This window comes from Euleptes europaea, chromosome 4, assembly GCF_029931775.1.
Source record: "Euleptes europaea isolate rEulEur1 chromosome 4, rEulEur1.hap1, whole genome shotgun sequence".
Taxonomy (NCBI): domain Eukaryota; kingdom Metazoa; phylum Chordata; class Lepidosauria; order Squamata; family Sphaerodactylidae; genus Euleptes; species Euleptes europaea.
This window is the reverse complement of record NC_079315.1, coordinates 1,096,043-1,115,545: the sequence shown is the minus strand read 5'-3', so window position 1 is coordinate 1,115,545 and position 19,503 is coordinate 1,096,043. Positions and strand designations below refer to the sequence as shown.

Sequence of the window (19,503 nt, the reverse complement as noted above, 5' to 3'; positions counted from 1 at the left end):
TCAAGGTTTTGCCCCAACCCATATCACACACAAAGGATATCACTTGAGGGCAAATTCTGAACCATGTTTTAAACATTTGCTGGAAGGGTCACTACAGATAAGCTTTAAGTTACACAGTACACAACAGGTTAACTGACACAGAGGAGATGGCATAATTAGTGGATTTAATCCAACATGAATAAAGAATTACCTTTTTACTTCTTTGGCATCGCTTGCAATGAAGAATCCTAAGGTACCCTCTTGAATCTTCACTTGGTTTCCAGGATTGATTAATATACTGTCCAGTGAAACAAACAAAAATACCCCAATTTTTTTAAATAAAGAAGACCCCAAGAAAACAACACTATTAGATCATGAGGTTTTTCAATTTCTAAATTAAAGAAACCATTTAATCTTTGTTCCATTATAGGGGGCCCATTAGTCAGAAATGTGTATGTATATACATATATATATTGGAAATTTAGAAGCAATTTTAATTGAAAATTTCTAATCTGATCAGGGCTGTAATATTTTTTTAAAAGGTATTTAAAAAATTAAAATCATAAACTACATCAGATGCTATATCATTGACTTCCAGGTCATACATTAAGTCGTGTGATATCTTGCATTAGGAAGGCAGGGGAATCTACGAAGCTTCCAGAAAAATTTTGATTTTTGCTTTATATTTAAGGTTGACAAAATCGCCATGACTGGTTAAAAGAGAAACGGTTTCCAAGGAAGAGTTGCTTGAAACAGCCCTCTTCTTGTATTGGTTAATGGCCTGTGTCCCCCAAATGCCAATTTTTGTTAAAAAACAAACAAACAAACATTATTAATGGGCCCCCTATGAGTATATCTCCCATTGTTCATAGTATAATACACACAAACATATATATCTATATATTTACTCAAGGGGAATGGTACAAGACAACCGGTTACCATTGCTAAAGAAAACATACAATAAGTATAATGGTTAATAATTCCCTCGTCCCAACACCCCTTCTCAGTATGTACCTAATGGATGAAAATAAATTACTCCTCCTTCTTGGAAAATGAAATCAGCTATATTTGAAAGGGACACATTATAACTAGATGAATTATGAGTTGGTTTCTGTGGATCTAATATAGGATCATAAAATCTGGTGTTGGGTTATTGTGGAGTTCAGAGAATAATCAGCAGAATCCTTAACTGCGCCAACCAAGGAATCTTGGGACACGGCTGGATACTGACAGCCAGGTGGTAACTTCTCACAGCATGTGGGTATATAACCACTGAGTACAAAAGTTGCATCCATCACCCTGCCAATGTTTAGGGGCAATTTTATCTCCATTTCAGGGCCTGATCAGAAATGTAGGGACGTAGTAAACTTCTCCTCCCCATAGCAGGATGATGGAGACAAGCCATTTACTGAGTGGGAATACACAAACATACATCCTGTGGTAGGCAAGTAATGAGTCCTCTGTATTTTCCCATACAGTGAATCTTGCAGAGATGCCTAAAGTAGCATGAGTCTCCGGGAGCTTTAAACATGTTAGTATTGATAAAGGCTGGGCAAACGTCCTCTGTTGTGGTAGGCAGGTGTATTGCTTTATCACCCATCTCAATCCCACCACAACTTTAATGGCTGAGACCATGATTTTCTAGTTGCGACGCAGAGGCAAATATGTTTCCCCAGCCTTGGTTGTTACTACAGCACTATGTAGTGTTGTTGACTCCAACCATCAGCAATGCCGGATGTGCCAGCAAATTCATGTGATTGGCTTAGCAGCCCTAAATTTGCGCAACACTAAATTCTCCAAAACCTGTCACTACCAGCATAAGAAATAGGACCCCAAAGGTTTCTAATGATTCTTTTTACAAAAAATTATTATGCTCTCTTATAACACTCCCCTTCCCTCTTCTAGGTAACCCTGTGACTTTTAAGAAATGCCTCCCAATAAAATGAATCGTCTGAATTATTTTGGATCCTTTTTCATTTCCTTTGGCAAAGAAGTTCAATCAATTTTCCAGGAAGCGTGTCGTTGCATTAAGTCAGAGGAGGGTCAAGATCCATGCAATACTTGTAAGGAAGCCAAGATGGCCAGTGACTGGAATTGATCTGGACTTAATAGAAAATACGTTTTCAAGGGATGAAGTTGATAAAAGGACAGTCCAAGCAGATGCGTATGAACAGATGGCACACAACAGTGCGGATTACACACAGTACAGCCTCCTAGCTCTAGCTAGTCGGGAGTAACTAAAGCCTAATTATCCAAAATGTTAGCAACTTTACTGCTAAACTAGTTATCTGGAATACTTTCTAATGTAATGAAGATATTCCACAAATGTTGGTAGAGACTGCTTTCAGATATCCTGCAATTCCGTGTACCGCCATATCGTGTAGGAGCAAAATGACTGGTATAATTGACATGGAAGGGATGTACAAATATATGCCCCCTTCTCCTTTATAGGTCAATACACGCAATGAAGAGTAATGAGGCATGACATCATTGCTTCCTTTCCCTGTCAATCATATCAGTACTTTTGCATTAATTGGCGAGAATACTGGAAGCAGCAAGAGGAACAAAGTCACTTTGATAGATAGCCCAAAAGCCACAGGGCATTATTTGAGCCTTTAGTTTCTATGATTGGGGATGGACAGTGGCTCAGTGGTAGAGCTTTTGTTGTTGTTGTTTTAAAAGCTGTCCCTTGCCCCAATGTGGGGCTGGTTGATATGCTCTATAGGGCCTGGTTCAGAATAAGACATAATGATTCCACGCATGATAGTACAGCAAACCCTGGTTTGTTACAGGGGGCTGCGGCTCTCTGACGAGAGGGGCATGCATTTCCAAAATAGTTGATTCATTAACACATTGTTTTTTCGGGCTGAATTTAAGAAAAAAAAATCTTATATGTATTTGCACTTATAAAATTTAATGTGTGGCGAAACCCTCCACTGTCCTTGTGTTTCATGTGCTATCGGCTAATTGGCTCCTGAACATGTTCCTAGAACTGTGTGGGTTTTAAATGATAGTTTGAGCTTCTGTTTATAACATAGACTACAATGCCTTTCTATTAACTACTTCCTGTTTCTAAACGAAATAGTGATAACCGATGGCATTTTTTACTCGAGGAGAAGAGGAATAATGTTACCGGGGAATTCAGGGTTAAGGTTAATGAAATGGTGGGCAATATGCTCCTCCCTCCTCCAGCCTTGAGTGACACTCTCCGTCGAAATCCATATGGAAACGGTGTCTTCGGAAAGAATCTACCTTACAGCTGGATCCCAAATAAATTGCAAACAGAACATGTGGTGAGGGGCAACAAAGTTCAGCTGGTAGTGAGTGTCTCAGAAGACCCAGTTCCATATGGACGTCATAATAAGATGGTGGGGGATGACGATGACAGAATTGACCGTTGAGGAGAAAATTCAAAGCTACCCTCAGCCATTCAGAATCACAGGATAGAACACTAGCTACATCTGCCTGAACTAAATGGTCTAAGAATACCACAGACTAGACGCTAAAGTTTGGAGTGGGGAGATGTATATTTTAAAAAGTGGTTTTAAGTATGGATCAAAGCACACAACAATTGTTGAGCTTCTGCTAACTGTAAAGGTAAAGGTCCCCTGTGCAAGCTCCGGGTCATTCCTGACCCATGGGGTGACGTCACATCCCGCCGTTTAATAGGCAGACTTTGTTTATGGGGTGGTTTGCCAGTGCCTTCCCCAGTCATCTTCCCTTTACCCCCAGCAAGCTGGGTACTCATTTTACTGACCTCAGAAGGATGGAAGGCTGAGTCAACCTCGAGCCGGCTACCTGAAACCGACTTCCATCGAGATCGAACTCAGGTCGTGAACAGAGCTTTTGACTGCAGTACTGCAGCTTACCTCTCTGCGCCACGGGGCTCTTTCTGCTAACTGTAGGTACTCCCTAAATAAAAAAATTGCTAATATCTTCTTAGTGAAGCTAAGAACTTGTGGCCTTTATCTGTGCCTGGGCAGGGTATCACTTCCTGTGGGATGGCAAGAAGATATCCAGCAGGTAGGAACTACATAGAGGGAGGTTGCCCCTGCTAAACATCTCCGGCCATGCAAGAGAACCTTTTGGGTTAAGAAGTTGCATCCCCAATGGAAGGCTAAATCCTGGCTCAGTAATGGTTAGTGTGACCACACAGCTGTTAATTCTACATGCATGTGTTGAGTGTTCAGGCAAATAAAGTGCACTGAGGAACATGTGACACCTATGTATGTATATCATGTGTAGGACAAATGCCAAACATCTGACTGGATGAGTGACAAAAAAAAATCTATGACAAATAACTTCCATGATACGGTAGATGTGCTGTACCATTCCCCATGCAATTAAGATCACAACAAAATATATTATTCACCATTGTATTGTAATAGCCATATTTAATTTAGCAAACATGGGCTGTTCTTGATCAGTTACCACATAATTTTTTTTTTAATCCATGCTGTGCCCAAATGAAAAGGCATGTTGTAACGGGGCAAACAGCTCCTTAAAAATGAAAATTTGGTCACTACAGCAACTATGAATTATAGATGTCCTTTTTAAAATCTTCATGGATTTTTTTGCAGCGCATATTGACAAACAACGAGGGAGGCATGCACACACATCTCACGGGGGAGCTGTGTGTCTCCCGGCTATTGCTTCTTCCTTCTGGGTTCCCTCTGACTGATGTTAATATAGATTCCACATATTTATATTACACAGAAAAAATTCCACTAGACACAAAAAGAGAATGCAGACAACAGGCAAGGCAGCTCCGTCAAAGCTACAGAATACTGGAAGCTCCGGTTTCACCAAAGCAGACAATCACAAGAGGTTGCTCCCAGGAGTAAAAGCCCTTGGTTAAAAAAGAAAAGAAAAGAAAGAAAAGTCAACTGCTAATGGATTACAGCATTGGTTGCTTTAACAGGAACGGGTCTAAACTTAGGCAAGCAAAATGGTGCCGAAAATGCCGAATGTTTGCAAGCGGCCGAATTGTCTGTTAATCATGGTCATGAATCAGATTAGCAACATAATGAGAATCAGCCCAACGTAACGCTGTTTTATTCTGGGAGCAAGCCAGTGCAATAAAAAAAAAACCACACACATTTCTCACACAGCTCAGCATGCCTTTACCACTGGGTTAAAAATTACGAGAAAACGAGAAGCCAAACAAGAGGGCGCAACAACTGCAGATCCTTGAAGATGCCAAGTGTTGCAGTAACTTCTCTGCAGTTGGATCATATGAATAATGCCAAACTGACAGGAAGCTACCTCTCTTTTTTTTGCATATCTACTCCAAATCCACAGGAGAGAAGGACTCAAAAGAAAAGGATGATTCACACTACACAGAGGGGTACGACAAAAATGAGAGGAAGAGATTAAAACGAGAACAACAAAGATGGAGGTATGCAGTTTGGGAGGAAAAAATAACAAGTAGAGAATGAGAAAGAACCCAGTGGGAACACCCTGAGAAGGTCATGATAGTAACACCAAAAAAAAAAAAAAATAGAGAAAGGAAGGGGATTTGGTAGTTCATGCCTTACTTAAATCAAATCTAAAACAGCAAGATGGCATGTTAGCTAGAAATACCACTGAATATCAGGGTGCTAAAATAATTTGCAAAACATGCCAGCACAAGTTGGGGTGGGGAGAAGCCAACTCATTCAAAGGTTCCAATCAATGACCACCTATGTTGGAATGAATATGAACACGTAGTACAAAGAGCTACCCGGTGCATGAGGATAAGAGATACGGCAGAGTCGAGGCTGTACCGTATTTCCATCTGATTCAATGCTCTATCTAAAACAAACCGAAGAAAACTGAGGCAATCGTCCACTATTAATGAAAAGTATAATGAAAAAGAACATGAAGTATTGTGCAGAACATGTACGCTGAAAGGAGAATCTAGGGATATCTCCATAAAGACATGAAGGAATACAAAGACAATGTGGCAGTGCAAAGGCTAATAGACAGGGGAGCAGACATTGTTGCAACACAAGGCAAGTAAATAAAATGGGGTGGGGAGAGAGTGTGGAACAGGTGAGACAGTTTTCCTAATGAAATAAGCTGGCGCACCCATGGCGTATTAAAGTCTAAAGCTTGTATCTAAAAAAATTTTGTGTGTAGATATTATTTCCTGCAAAGAAGTTAGTGCATGAGTCACAAGAACCAACAAAGTAACAAACTGTTGCTATAGAGTTCTCTCTTCTCTTTGTAACTGGGGGGGATGGGGGCTCATATATAAATATACATATATATGTATATATATGTACACATGGTTATGTATATACAGGGAAAGATATAAATATATATGTATATATATTGAGAGAAAGATAGACAAAGGTGTTATCTTCCTGAATTCTCGGCAAGGGGTTAGTCCTGAAGTTAGAAGGAGTGAAGGTAGGGCTGAGGTTGGAAGGAAAGGTAACGAAGAGGGCGTACCGCTTTCGGCTTCTGCAAACGACAAGAAAAAAATTGCAAATCAAACACTTTGATAAAAAACCAACTGACACCAAAACAAAGGCAAAAAAACCCTTTTATTTCAAATCCTCCAAAAGCTGCAACATTTTTTTTTGTTTTTTTTTTAGAAAAAAGGTTTTTCTGCAGAAAATGGGGATGACATAACGGAGAGACGGGGAGAGAGTTTAACAGAGGAGTAAAACACAGGGGACATGAAAGAAGGAATGTTAGTTTTCTTTCCATTCTCTTTTCTGTGTTAAAAAAAAAAAAGGACTCAGTAAAACTGTATTGGAGGAAAAAAGGTACGGCTTTGGGCATATTCATCTGCATTCCAATGATGGAACAGGTAGCTTTTTACAGAGGGTTTTATCAGCTTTCTCTTGGGGATGCTCTCATATGGGATGTCTCCTCCTGCACAAACATTGCCCTCCTTGAGGTTTAAGTACTTCTGGGAAATAACAGCATCCCCCGCCCCCCCGGTTTAAAAGCTCAGTATGGTCGGTCCAGGTGACCCAGGCCGCCGAGCACCACTGGGTACCTTGGGGAAAGCCTGCTTGATTCACCCAGTGCAAAGTCCTTGTGATCTCCACATATCACAAGGGTGCTGGGAGTTCTGTGTTTCCCAGGTACATGCAAACCCAATTCAGACAAGGACCGTGACAGGCATGGAAAGGGCCCGAGATTCCTCAACCCGTGGCATTTTGCTGACCTGAAACACCTGCAGGGAACCACTGCTGGGAAACTTATAAGAACGTAATAAAAGCCCTGCTGGATCAGACCCAGGCCCAACAAGTCCAGCACTCTGTTCACCAGGGGCCAACCAGGTGATTCTAGGAAGGCCACAAACAAGACTGCAGCAGCAACATCCTGCCTGTGTTCCACAGCACCTAATATAATGGCATGCTCCTCTGATCCTGGAGAGAATAGGTATGCAATGCATTATGACTAGTATCCATTTTAGACTAGTAGCCATGAATAGCCCTCTCCTCCATGAACATGTTTACTCCCCTTTTAAAGCCTTCCAGGTTGGCAGCCATCACTACATCCTGGGGCAGGGAGTTCCACAATTTAACTATGTTGTGTGAAGAAATACTTCTGTTTATCTGTTTTGAATCTCTCACCCTCCAGCTTCAGCAGATGACCCTGCATTTTAGTATTATGAGAGAGGGAGAAAAGCTTCTCCCAGCAGCAGATGACCCTGCATTTTAGTATTATGAGAGAGGGAGAAAAGCTTCTCCCAGTGTCCACTCTCTCCATACCACGCATAATTTTATAGACCTCTATCATGTCTCCTCTTAATCGCCTTCTTTCCTAGCTCAAAGGCCCTAAGCATTTTAACTTTTATGCGTAATGACTGCTACACCTACATTTCCTAGTGGAGCAATGGTGGTTCCCCAGAGCCATTTCAGTTAGGGAAAGGCCAAAGATGCACACAAAGGTCCCAGTCCAAATCAGGTCCATAAACACCTGGGAAGCACCCAGCGCACGCCTTATATGAAGTGCACGCATTATACTTCATGCTGTGTGAGCTGGCCCTAAAAATGTAAGCAAAGTCTTGCCCGTAAATACATATTCTTGTAATCATTCCACTGGTTTCAGCTCTGTAGACAATAAGCGTTGGGAGACCTGATGATCATTGATCATCACACACACACATGCACACACACAATTCTCGTTTTGTCCTATTTCAAAAACCTACACACCTCTTTGAAACAGAGAACACAAGGGACAGGAAAGAAATCAAGATATGTAGTGACGCCAAAATGCAAGGGGGGGGGAATGTCATTGGACTGCATCTTATCAGCTTTTCCATACAGAGCAGGGGGCTCTTTTGGTATTCATAAAGGCTATGCTGTGGGTGGAAGGACCTGTATGGACCAAAGGAAATCAGAAGAGACGGAGCAAAAACAACGGTAGGATCCAAACTAGTTTGCCTAGGGTAGCAGTGGCTAACATGGACATTAGTGATCAGTTACTCCCCTGGTCAATGTTGCCACAATCCAACGTATGACAAAGCAATAATCTGGTTTAATGCTCTACAAAAATAGGTTAGAAGTTATTTCTGGCTTCTTCTAGACAACTAACTCGTGGGGGTCTAGGATAATACTTGGCGACACAATATGCAATACTTACAATCCATGTGCAATGGTGGGAACAAGAAAGATTTTACTGGTCCTTATGAATCAGGGATACAAGATCTGTTAACTCTTTTCTCCTCACCTTGACAAAGCCTCCTTCATTCAACACACTGCCCCTATGCCTGTTTTCTTGGATTCCCAAAGATCTCCCCCTCTCTGAAAGCGAAGAGTTTCATTGCCTGTAAAATGTGGATACTATTTCCTATGTCTGAAATATGGCAGAGAGAACCCCTTGAGCGAGAGGTACATCCTTTGGCCATTTCAATTCATATGGAAGAGGGGGAAATTGCCATCAGGAGCATGCTTCCCATGGAATCTAACGGACACACCAAAAGAAAACAAAAACCTGAATACTAAAAACCAATAGCTTTAATGATGAATTTTTAAAAAAGCAAATAAGGTTTTTCAAAAGAAAACAAACAGAAAACAGAAGCAAAAAACAACAACCTATGAGCAAATCACTAGCTGGATCATTACTGGAGAGTTTTGGGGCCTGGTTCAAAAAGAAAGCTATGGTGTGGCGAAAGAATGTGTATTTCTTCCTCATGCAGGAAATGAACACAGCCTGGAAGAATAAGAAAGGGTAAGGGAAAGAAAGTGTCATTTGCTTTTACTTTCTTGCTTCCCCTGTTGATAGGGTTTTCAGCCTCCATGTGGAGCCTGGAGATCCCCCAGAATTACAACTGATCACCAGATAACAAAAATCAGCCCCTCTGGAGAAAATGGCTGCCTTGGAGGGTTGACTCTATGGCATTTGTCGATGGCAGTCGTCTTGTTTGTGGGGCTTCCTGGAGGCACCTGGTTGGCCACTGTGTGAACAGACTGCTGGACTTGATGGGCCTGGGTCCGATCTAGCAGGGCCCTTCTTACGTTCTTACACATTATAGCATAGATATTGTGGCATTATACCCCACTGAGGTCTCCCTCTTCTCCGAACACCAGGCTCAACCCCCAAATCTCCAGGAATTTCCCAATGTGGAGTTGGCAACCCTAAACTGCACCAGGCATGGGCTGGTCAAATGAACAGCGTTCTCCCCAGGCATGGCGCTCAGAGACACGTGGCCCTCCCAGTTTGCACAGGCTAGGGTTGCCAGAACCGGGCTGGGAGTTACCTGGAGATTTGGGGTGTGGAGCCTGAGGAGGGCGTGGTTTTGGGAGGAGAGGGGCTTCAATGAGGCACAACGCCCTCGAGTCTGTCCTCCAAAGCAGTCATTTTCTCCAGAGGGATTTCTGTTATCTGGAGATCAGTTATAACTCTTTGGAGGGCAGATGTTGTGCCGTTATGCCCAGCTTGGGTACCTTCCATTGGGTTGGAGTGCCGCTAGGGCCACTCGGTTTTGGCTTGTTCCAGGGCCATTTTATCTTCTCAGGCCATTCCTGCTAAGGTAGTTGAATGACGTTACTTGTCCTGACCCGGTGGCCCTTTGTGCATCCGTCCCCCGATCGCTCACCCCTTGTCCCTCCCTCTCTCTGCTGCGTCCCCTTTGTTGCCAGTTCCTGGAGGCGCGAAGCTGCATTACTCCACTCTGGAAAGCACAGGGAAGGCACTAGATGAATAATAACGATGATGATGATAAATAATAAGAAGCAGAAGAATTTGGAACCTCCGGCAGCCAAGTTCCAGTATTTCAACTGGAGAAATGCCTTATCAAAGTGAAGTGGGGAAAACAATCCCCAAAGTTTTTTTAAAAGAATGCAAGACTTTATAGCAGCAGAAATTAAAATATCCTTCTTTTTAACCCACATGATGGGAGCCTGGTTTAGGGGAGACGTGACACAGCCATTTGAGTAGGTTATATACGCTGGTGTAAAGTGTTGTTGCAACGGCTGAGGATATAGGGAGAAAAACTCATTCAGGGGGCAAGAGGGGAGAAGACATAGAAGCAGGCCCTACTATCCATGGTGCCCAAAAAGCAGTCCATCCTCGTCCACAGTTACATACCTGCTTTCCCGTTTTTCCGACTTGTATTCTATGGCTATCATTAGGAGCCTTAGCTTCGCAAAGACCAATCTGCCGGAAGAGACAAAAGGAAAAAGAAGACACAAAGAGGTGTCACTTTACGGGATGGTTAAAATGGAACGCTTTTTCATTACAAATGCTATCAAGACATAATCTCAGTTGAAAACAGGTGGACATTCAGTCCCTGCTACCATTAAGCCTTCTTCTCACAAGAGAGCCAGCATGGTGTAGCTGTTAAGAGCAGTGGTTTAGAGCAGTGGAACCGGGTTTGATTCCCCACTCCTACACATGAGCTGCGGACGCTAATCTGGTGAACCGGGTTTGATTCCCCACTCCTACACATAAAGTCAGCTGGGTGACCTTGGGCTAGCCGCAGCTCTCTTAGAGCTCTCTCAGCCTCACCTTCCTCACAGGGTGTCTGTAGTGGGTTGGGGAAGGGAAGGTGATTGAAAGCCGGTTTGAGTCTCCCTTAAGTGAGAGAGAAAGTTGGCATATAAAAACCAACCAAAACCTTGGTTAAAAAACTGATTTTTTCTTCGTAACAACCCTGACTGACAGTGACTGGCCCAAGATAACCCAATAATCTTCATGATCAAATAAGGATTCGAACCTGCAACTCTGCAATCCTAGTCCAATACACTCCGCTGCCTTGCCACACTTAAATTCTTGGCTTTGAGGGCAACAGACATAAACTGTCTCAACAGTAATTTTCTCTTCCCAGAGATCCTTGGAAACATTCTACTAAGGAAAAGCTTATGATTTTAACAAAGATGATCCAACTAAAAAAAATCAATACAAAATTTTAGTGTAATCAGGACATGAGGAAAAGGCTTTTTGCTAGCAACAGAACTACTTTAAAACAGCTGGATCGCTTTCTCCCTATGTAAGTGCCGTGTTGAGATCCACAAAAAAATGTGCAAATGACATTATAGGGGTTTTTAATCGCTTTCCCTCGTTTTTAACTACCAACATCATTTATTAACAGGAGCCGTTCGAACACAGATGTTCCTGAACAAAGGCAAGAAAGGAGCTGGGGCAACGCAGCCTGCCCGCCTGCCCAGAGGGAAATATATTCTTCTCCTAATTAAATCAGGGTTTTTTGAGGGGCTGGGATCCTCACTTGCATAAATTAGAGAGGAAATCGTCTATATTGTTGCTTCACTAAAACATCCAGACGAGACACTAGGGAGGTATCCATCAGCTTTGTGGTCTAATCACCTGCTGTCACCGCCGAGCATGCCGACGCAAATCTGATTTGACATTGGTTTTTTTTGGGAAATTAATGTGGGGGGGGGAGGAGAGTCACCACAGAATCATAGAGTTGGACTAGATGACCACAAGGGTCATCTAGTCCAACCCCCTGCATAATGCAGGAAATTCACAACTACCTCCCTCACACACACCCAGTGACCTCTACTCCATGCCCAGTAGATGGCCAAGATTCCCTCCCTCTCATGGTCTGCCTAAGGTCACAGAATCAGCATTGCTGACAGATGGCCATCTAGCCTCTGCTTCAAAACCTCCAGGGAAGGAGAGCTCACCACCTCCCGAGGAAGCCTGTTCCACCGAGGAACCGCTCTAACTGTTAGAAAGTTCTTCCTAATGACTAGACAGAAACTCTTTTGATTTAATTTCAACCCGTTGGTTCTGGTCCGACCTTCTGGGGCAACAGAAAACCAGTCAACATTCAGTCTGCCAATGTACAGTGGGTAGGAAAATGGCATTGTCAAAAAGCAAGGATGTACAGGATGGAGCGATAAATGCCTTTGCGCTGGCATGAACCCCATGCGTAGGTTCCCTCGAATTTCCTCAGTGGCAGTAAAAGGAAGAAAAGTCTCCCCAGCCAGCGAGCTCCCTGAGGTCCTCATTAACTGGGCACAGAGCTGCCAGGCCACAGTGCCAGTTTCTTAAAAGAGGTCTGGGGCACAACAGCATCATGCCAGCAAGCTAATGTCACTTGGGTTAAAACCGGAAGTGACACAGGGCACGCCCTAGGACTTTGCAAAAACTCTATGGTTGTACCACGCAGCAAGAGGCCTGACATTTCCAATTGGCCATCGAGGGGAAAATTCCACAGACAATGAATTAAGGCCACTGCTTTCATTTATTCATTTAGAAATTTATAACCCACTTTTCTTCCCAATTGGGACCCAAAATGACAGGCATTCTTTGTGATTTTCTTCTCAAAATTCGTAGGTTTGTAGTAGCACCCTTAGAGACCAACAAGATTTTCAGGGTGTGAGCTTTCAAGAGTCAAAGCTCCCCTCGTCAGATACCTTAATTAGTAGGGTTGCCAGGTCCCTCTTTGCCACTGGCAGGAGGTTTTTGGGGTGAAGACTGAGGAGGGCGGGGCTTGGGGAGGGGAAGGATTTCAATGCCATAGAGTCCAATTGCAAAAGTGGCCATTTTCTCCAGGGAAACTGATCTCTGACAGCTGGAAATAGGGTTGCCAACCTCCAGGTACTAGCTGGAGATCTGCTATTACAACTGATCTCCAGCCGACAGAGATCAGTTCACCTGGAGAAAATGGCCGCTTTGGCCATTGGACTCTATGGCACTGAAGTCCCTCCCCTCCCCAAACCCCGCCCACCTCAGGCTCCACCCCAAAAACCTCCCGCTGGTGGTGAAGAGGGACCTGGCAACCCTAGCTGGAGATCAGTTGTAATAGCAGGAGATCTCCAGCTAGAACCTGGAAGTTGGCAACCCTGTTAATTGGAGCTCTGACTCTCAAAAGCTCCTTCCCCCAAAACTCACAGGTTTCTCAGGTGCTCCTGGACTCGAATCTAACTGTTCTACTCCAGACAAACACGGCTACCCTCTGAAACTATCTTCTTTGTTTGCACAGGATTGTGAGACAGAATTTTATTCTTAGTTCTATAACTGAGCCAGTGTGGTGTAGTAGTCAGAGTGCAAGATTATGTTCTTAGAGGCCTGGGTTCGAATCCACACTCCGCCACCCACTCACTCTTGCAACCTAACCTACATCACAAGGTTGTTTGGGGGATAAAATGGAGAAGGGAGAACTATTTATGCTGCCCTGAGCCCCTAAAAGGATAGCTATAAAGGCCTAAAATACCAGCTACTCCGTTGGTCCTTTTACTCCGGTGTCACCAGACTTCAGTGGGAAAAAACCCAAATGGAATCAGCGAGAATCCCGTCCCCATCCTGATATTTCACTAAACTCACCTGAACTATTTTAGGTTCCCTTGAATTTCTTCGGATTTTTCACCCAAGAAGAGACACCTTTTCCTCAGAAAGTTGTTTTGGATTTCTCTTGGTAGTGGTTAAGAGCGGTGGTTTGGAGCAGTGGAGTCTGATCTGGAGAACCGGGTTCGATTCCCCGCTCCTCCACATGAACGGCGAATGCTAATCTGGTGAACTGGATTTGTTTTCCCACTCCTCCACATGAAGCCAGCTGGGTGACCTTGGGCTAGTCACACTCTCTCAGCCTCACCTACCTCATAGCGTGTCTGTTGTGGGGAGGGGAAGGGAAGGTGATTGTAAGCTGGTTTGATTCTCCCTTCAGTGGTAGAGAAGTCAGCATATAAAAACCAACTCCTCTTCTTCTTCTTATTTTAGATAATCTGGTTTTAAGACTATCGACCAATACTGAACAGCAGTAGCCTCTACGAAGGGAAGTATGTCAGATGGTTTGCCATTTCAACTGCTCCAATCAGGTATATTTTTAGAGAGCTAATTACGGGCAGATCATTGCTGTTCTACCAAGACCTGATTCTATGGCTTCCCTTTTTGGGAACAAAAGAAGAACTCATTTTGATATCTTCTGTTATCATGAAAAGGAAGGCATCCCTTACCGCCAACAAAAATATTCACGCACCAAGCATGGCAGTGAACAACACCACATTCTAATTGCCACTGAGCTTTAATTAATCTGAACTGAGGAGTCACATTATCATTAACATGTTGGTTAGGCTTGACTTACAGCCTCTCTTTAATTTAAACCCGAAAGCAGATAATTAAGCCTCCAGATAATCAAATGCTTCAAGCGAATGCCAATGTTGTGAGGAGGCTCCGAGAACTCATCAAAGGGCCCTTCTTTATGGATTACTGTACCTTTGCGACGCTTGTGTGCAATACAAAAGGTAGCCATGGATTCAGTGCTTCCAAGAATGAGCTTCCAAGGAACATATGGAAACACAGCTGTTTTGACAATAGAAAACGCTTGGAGTTCCAGCTCCCAGGAGTTTGCTTCACATCGATCCTGCCCCATGGGGCACAATTAGCAATAATGCAAAATGGCGCAAGAAGCATTTGAGATCTTATGCTTAGCAGAAGCCATTTTCTGCCAAGATGCATACAGGAGGCCATTAGGAACGCCAACATCTTCTGTTATTAACTCGAGTCAATTGCCAACCTTTATGAACTACCAACGTGTGGAGGTTGGTGATTCCATGCTAGCAAGCACATTCTAGCATTTTTTTTACTGCACGCTCCAAAAATGGAAATATCATTTGAGAGCTCATACTAATTTTGCAAAATTAGCTGTAGGTCTTCTTTTTTAAAAAAATGTTATGCAAATTTTCTGACACATACTGATATTAAGCAGAGTAAATGGGGTGGAGGAGGTCTGCCCTGACTTGGATGGCCCAGGCTAGCCTAATTTTGTCAGATCTCAGATCAGAAACTAAGCAGGGTCAGCCCTGGTTAGTACTTGGATGAGAGACCACCCAAAAAGTCCAAGGTCACTACGCAGAGGAGAAGAAGAGTTGGTTTTTATATGCCGGCTTTCTTTACCACTTAAGGAAGAATCAAATTGGCTTACAATCACCTTCCCTTCCCCTCCCCACAACAGACACCCTAGGAGGTAGGTGGGGCTGAGAGAGTTCTAAGAGAGTTGTGACTGGCCCAAGGTCACTCAGCTGGCTTCATGTGGAGGAGTGGGGAAACCAACCCGCTTCACCAAATTAGCTTCCGCTGCTCATGTGGAGGAGGGGGGAATCAAACCCAGTTCTCCAGATCAGACTCCACCGCTCCAAACCACCACTCTTAACCACTCCCAAGAGAAATCCAAAACAACTTTCTGGGGAAAAGGTGGTTTGTCTGTAAACTCTTATCTAACTCAGACCTATGTGTCTTTATCCTGCCTGATACCCTATTTGCATCTATGGTAACTTGACTGTTGACACGGCTTTTTGATTATGACACATTGCATGCATTTCTTGCTCCCTGGATCCGAGTGACAGCTGAGGAAAGCATTTCCCCACCAGATTGACTATCCTTCTGGGAGAAGTGGGGATGGGGTGACTTCATGATCCTTGGGGGGGGGGGGAGGTGACTGTCACAGTAACAACAGGTGCCTAAAAGGCCTGCAATACAAGCTACATTTTTTTCTTCATAAAAAAGAGAATGCTAAAACGAAGTGCAGAATTCTGCACTCACATTCCCATGGTCCCAAGGCACTATTGCAAAATAAATCCATCTTATTATTGGCAAATAGCTAAAAGAACCAACCCCACCACCACCAAAAAAAGAGTTCCTAGCTCTATTTTTTAACATACTTTACATTTTGATTCAAAACAAATTTATATGGAAAGTACTTGCATTCGAGGAAATGTTATATAACGCCCCACGTTTGACATTTTTTGGATTTCAGCAATGATATCAGAATCAGAACCGGGCCTGTTCCATTTGCTATTTGACTCGAGCGAGAAAGAGGGCCCTGGGCATCGATTGCTCCGTAACTACTTACTCACAAACAGCGGGGAAGGACAAACCGACAAAGGCACTAGAAAGATACTCTGTATACATTTCATTCGCAACTCCTTCCAGGTAGTATTTCTGCCACGTATCCTCCTCGATCTAGAAAGAGGGAGAAACGAAAACCATTTGCAGATTTTGAAAATCGTTTTCTTCAAGGATAAATTGAGGTGATTAAGCCCAAATCAATGTTTAGGTAATTGGACTCGGTATCTCAGTTAATAGTTTTACTGGTTAATAATCTCTGCTAAGTTTTTATGGGATGCTCTCTGCGTAATCACCAGTGACCCCACCCCCCGGCCCCCCAAAAGTCATATATACAACAGTCAGAGAATAGTAATGTTTGGATGGCAGCAAGGAAGGAAGTTCTATGGAACTGATGAAAGATATGTTCACTGTGGGGAGAAAAGTGACTCAGAGGTCTCTGCTCTTCCACATGGACATGATCTCTGGGCTCGAGGGGCTCCAGCAAAATGGCCAACTGATTCTGCCACAGGTAGTGGCATTTACCCAGGCTAAAAAGAGAAGCTGACAATATTTGGGGAAAGTAAGGAACTTAAAATATTGCAAGGAAGTTAAAAAAGTTAATCATTTACTCATTTTTTCTTTAGTTGTGGTTTATATTCCACTCAAATGGCTTGCTTTATCACACCTCTTGTTGCTAAGTTTCCTGTTTGCTCGCATGATTTTCGCCGTTTATTTCTCTTGGCTGGTAGCAATAAGGGAGTTATGCTCTCTGTAGCTAAATTTATTCTTTCTGCTCTTAAAATCAGGAGCTTGTATGTACTATCTAAACACTGGGAATGAACTTTCTTTCTTTCTTTCTTTCTTTCTTTCTTTCTTTCTTTCTTTCTTTCTTTCTTTCTTTCTTTCTTTCTCTCTTTCAATATTTAATAAATTAGGACTTGCTTTTTTTAATCAGCCAAGGGCTTTGGCTCATAGGCGCTTGAATGCCTGAAAAGGAACAAGACTAAAAGGTGTCTTATATGAAGGCTATGCATATGTAGCTTGAGAGGAAGTCCTATTGAATGCAGGAGAACTTACTTCTGAGTTCAGAGGATCAAACAGCCAGTATAAGGACCCCAAAGACAATGTGTTCCAGTCCCACACTACACAGAATGTCCCACCATCTTGGCCCCCGGCAATGCAGATTTTTTAAAAATCCTGTCAATTATTGTTGACAGCATGAGAAGGACAGGCTAACCAGAGCAGGCAACGTATGGCAACACATTTTTATGAACAAGAGTATATAGTGTTTGTTTGATTTTTGAGAAGAAGAAAGTTGATTCATTTGAGATGTGGTGTTGGAGGAGAGTTTTATGGGTACCACAGACTTCCAAAAAGACAAAAAAAGTGGGCTCTACATCAAATCAAGCCTGAACTCTACCTACAAGCTAAAATGACTACACTGAGGCTGTTGTACTTTGGTCACGAGACAAGAGTCGCTGGAAAAGATAATAATGCCAGGAAAAGTCGAAGGTAGCGGGAAAAGAGGAAGGCCTTACATGAGATGGATTGACTCGGTCAAGGAAGCCACAGCCCTCAGTTTGCAAGGCCTGAGCAAGGCTGTTAACAACAGGACATTTTTATGTGTTAAGTGCCGTCAAGTCGCTGAATTAACTTGATGTTGGTGGCCAGTGACACATCCTTACACTTGAGAATCTTTTCTAGCTCCTTCATAGCTCCTCTTCCCATGCTCCGTGCCCCTCACCTTCTTTCCACTTCCCCTAGAGTCCATGCAGTCCGGGCCCACTCATTCTTCCCACATACCTTTCCAAAGAATTCGGGGAACCCTCCCAGTCCTTTCTGTGCTTGTCCACCTTGCAGGCAATAAAAGTTTGGGGCATTAACCCCCCAAAACTTATGCATAATTGTTACTTCTGCAATTTAACAGTCATTAAGGAAGGAGTTGACCATCCTCATCACTTCCAATCCTTCAAAGTCAATAGCAGAAGGTGATTTCAGGTGGGTAGCCATGATGGTCTGCAGGAGAAGAGCTGGATTCGAGTCCAGTCTCACCTCCAGAGGCCAGCAAAAAAATTTAGGGTACGAGCTTCTGAGAGTCAAAGCTCCCTTTATCAGATACAAGGAAAGGGGGGATATAAACGTTTTAATAATTAGATAAATAAGTTAAGCTATCAGCGCAGCCTAAGGAGCCCCGTGGCGCAGAGTGGTAAGCTGCACTACTGCAGTCCAAGCTGTGCTCACGGAAGTTGGTTTCAGGTAGCCGGCTCAAGGGTTGACTCAGCCTTCCATCCTTTCGAGGTCGGTAAAATGAGCGCCCAGCTTGCTGGGGGTAAAGGGAAGATGACTGGGGAAGGCACTGGCAAATCGCCCCGTAAACAAAGTCTGCCTAGTAAACGTTGAGATATGATGTCACCCCATGGGTCAGGAATGACCCGGTGCTTGCACAGGGGACTACCTTTACCTATCAGCGCAGCCTAGGAATTCCTGTAGAAGCGTAATCCATTTTCATGATTGAAATCCCCGCTGGAAACATTTCAAAAGCGGCCCACATCCTTCAAAGGTTTTTGGGAAAGCAGGCAAGTTTTACACCGAGTTGCTTCCACCCCCTTTGTCATTTTGCAAGCAGTAAAGATCCATCTTCCAAAGCAAACAAAAGCCTGGCTTAGAGGAACACATCAAGTCCCAACTCTTAAAACGCCGGCACATCCGCAGAAACCACAAAGGAGTGGCGATAAACCCCTGAGTCTCCAACCTTGGATAACTGAGAGAAACAAACACTATCCATCTTCTTGGACTTTCCAATACTTAATAAAGAGAGATTTATACCTGGTGCCTGAATGAGTTTATTCAGCAAAACAAACAAAGGTTTTTATGGCTGCAACCTCTGCTCTGAAATGAAATCCATTCTCGCTGGTTCAACTTTTATTATCCCATATCAGACGGAGATGGTTGATTTAAGGTACCAAAATCAGCTGTCACGGGGGCTGGAAAGAATGGGCGCTCCAGTAAGGCTTTCCTTGACAGGACAGTCTCTTTATAAAGGAAGGCAGAAAGTTGCTTCTCATATCACTCCAGGCATTCTACTTGCTGGTCAAATGACTGTAAATAAACTGAACTAAGGATGAATTCCATGTAATTCTTCCAAATACAGCAGTGCCCTGTCAAGAGTGACCTAACAACACTCCCTAGATCTCCAAGTCCCCTTTGAGAGGAGATGTGGCTCAGTGGTACAGCATCTTCTGCTTGGCACATAGAAGGTCCCCAGTTCAATCCCTGGCATCTCCATAG

General features: G+C 43.4%; 1 protein-coding gene across 5 annotated transcripts in view; it reads right to left on the bottom strand.

The window, feature by feature from the left end:
* Positions 1 to 19,503, bottom strand: part of KCNMA1 (potassium calcium-activated channel subfamily M alpha 1) — a 372,162-nt gene that overhangs the window by 130,843 nt on the left and 221,816 nt on the right. For 3 of the 5 annotated variants that reach the window (XM_056848910.1, XM_056848908.1, XM_056848909.1), the window contains exons 14-17: positions 16,241 to 16,350; positions 10,513 to 10,581; positions 6,415 to 6,426; positions 191 to 277 (exon numbers count right to left, since the gene is read on the bottom strand). In XM_056848910.1, coding sequence (XP_056704888.1) covers positions 191 to 277; positions 6,415 to 6,426; positions 10,513 to 10,581; positions 16,241 to 16,350 — 278 coding nt within the window. The remainder of the gene's footprint in view (positions 1 to 190; positions 278 to 6,414; positions 6,427 to 10,512; positions 10,582 to 16,240; positions 16,351 to 19,503) is intronic. The other 2 variants (XM_056848906.1, XM_056848907.1) reach the window with 1 other exon arrangement.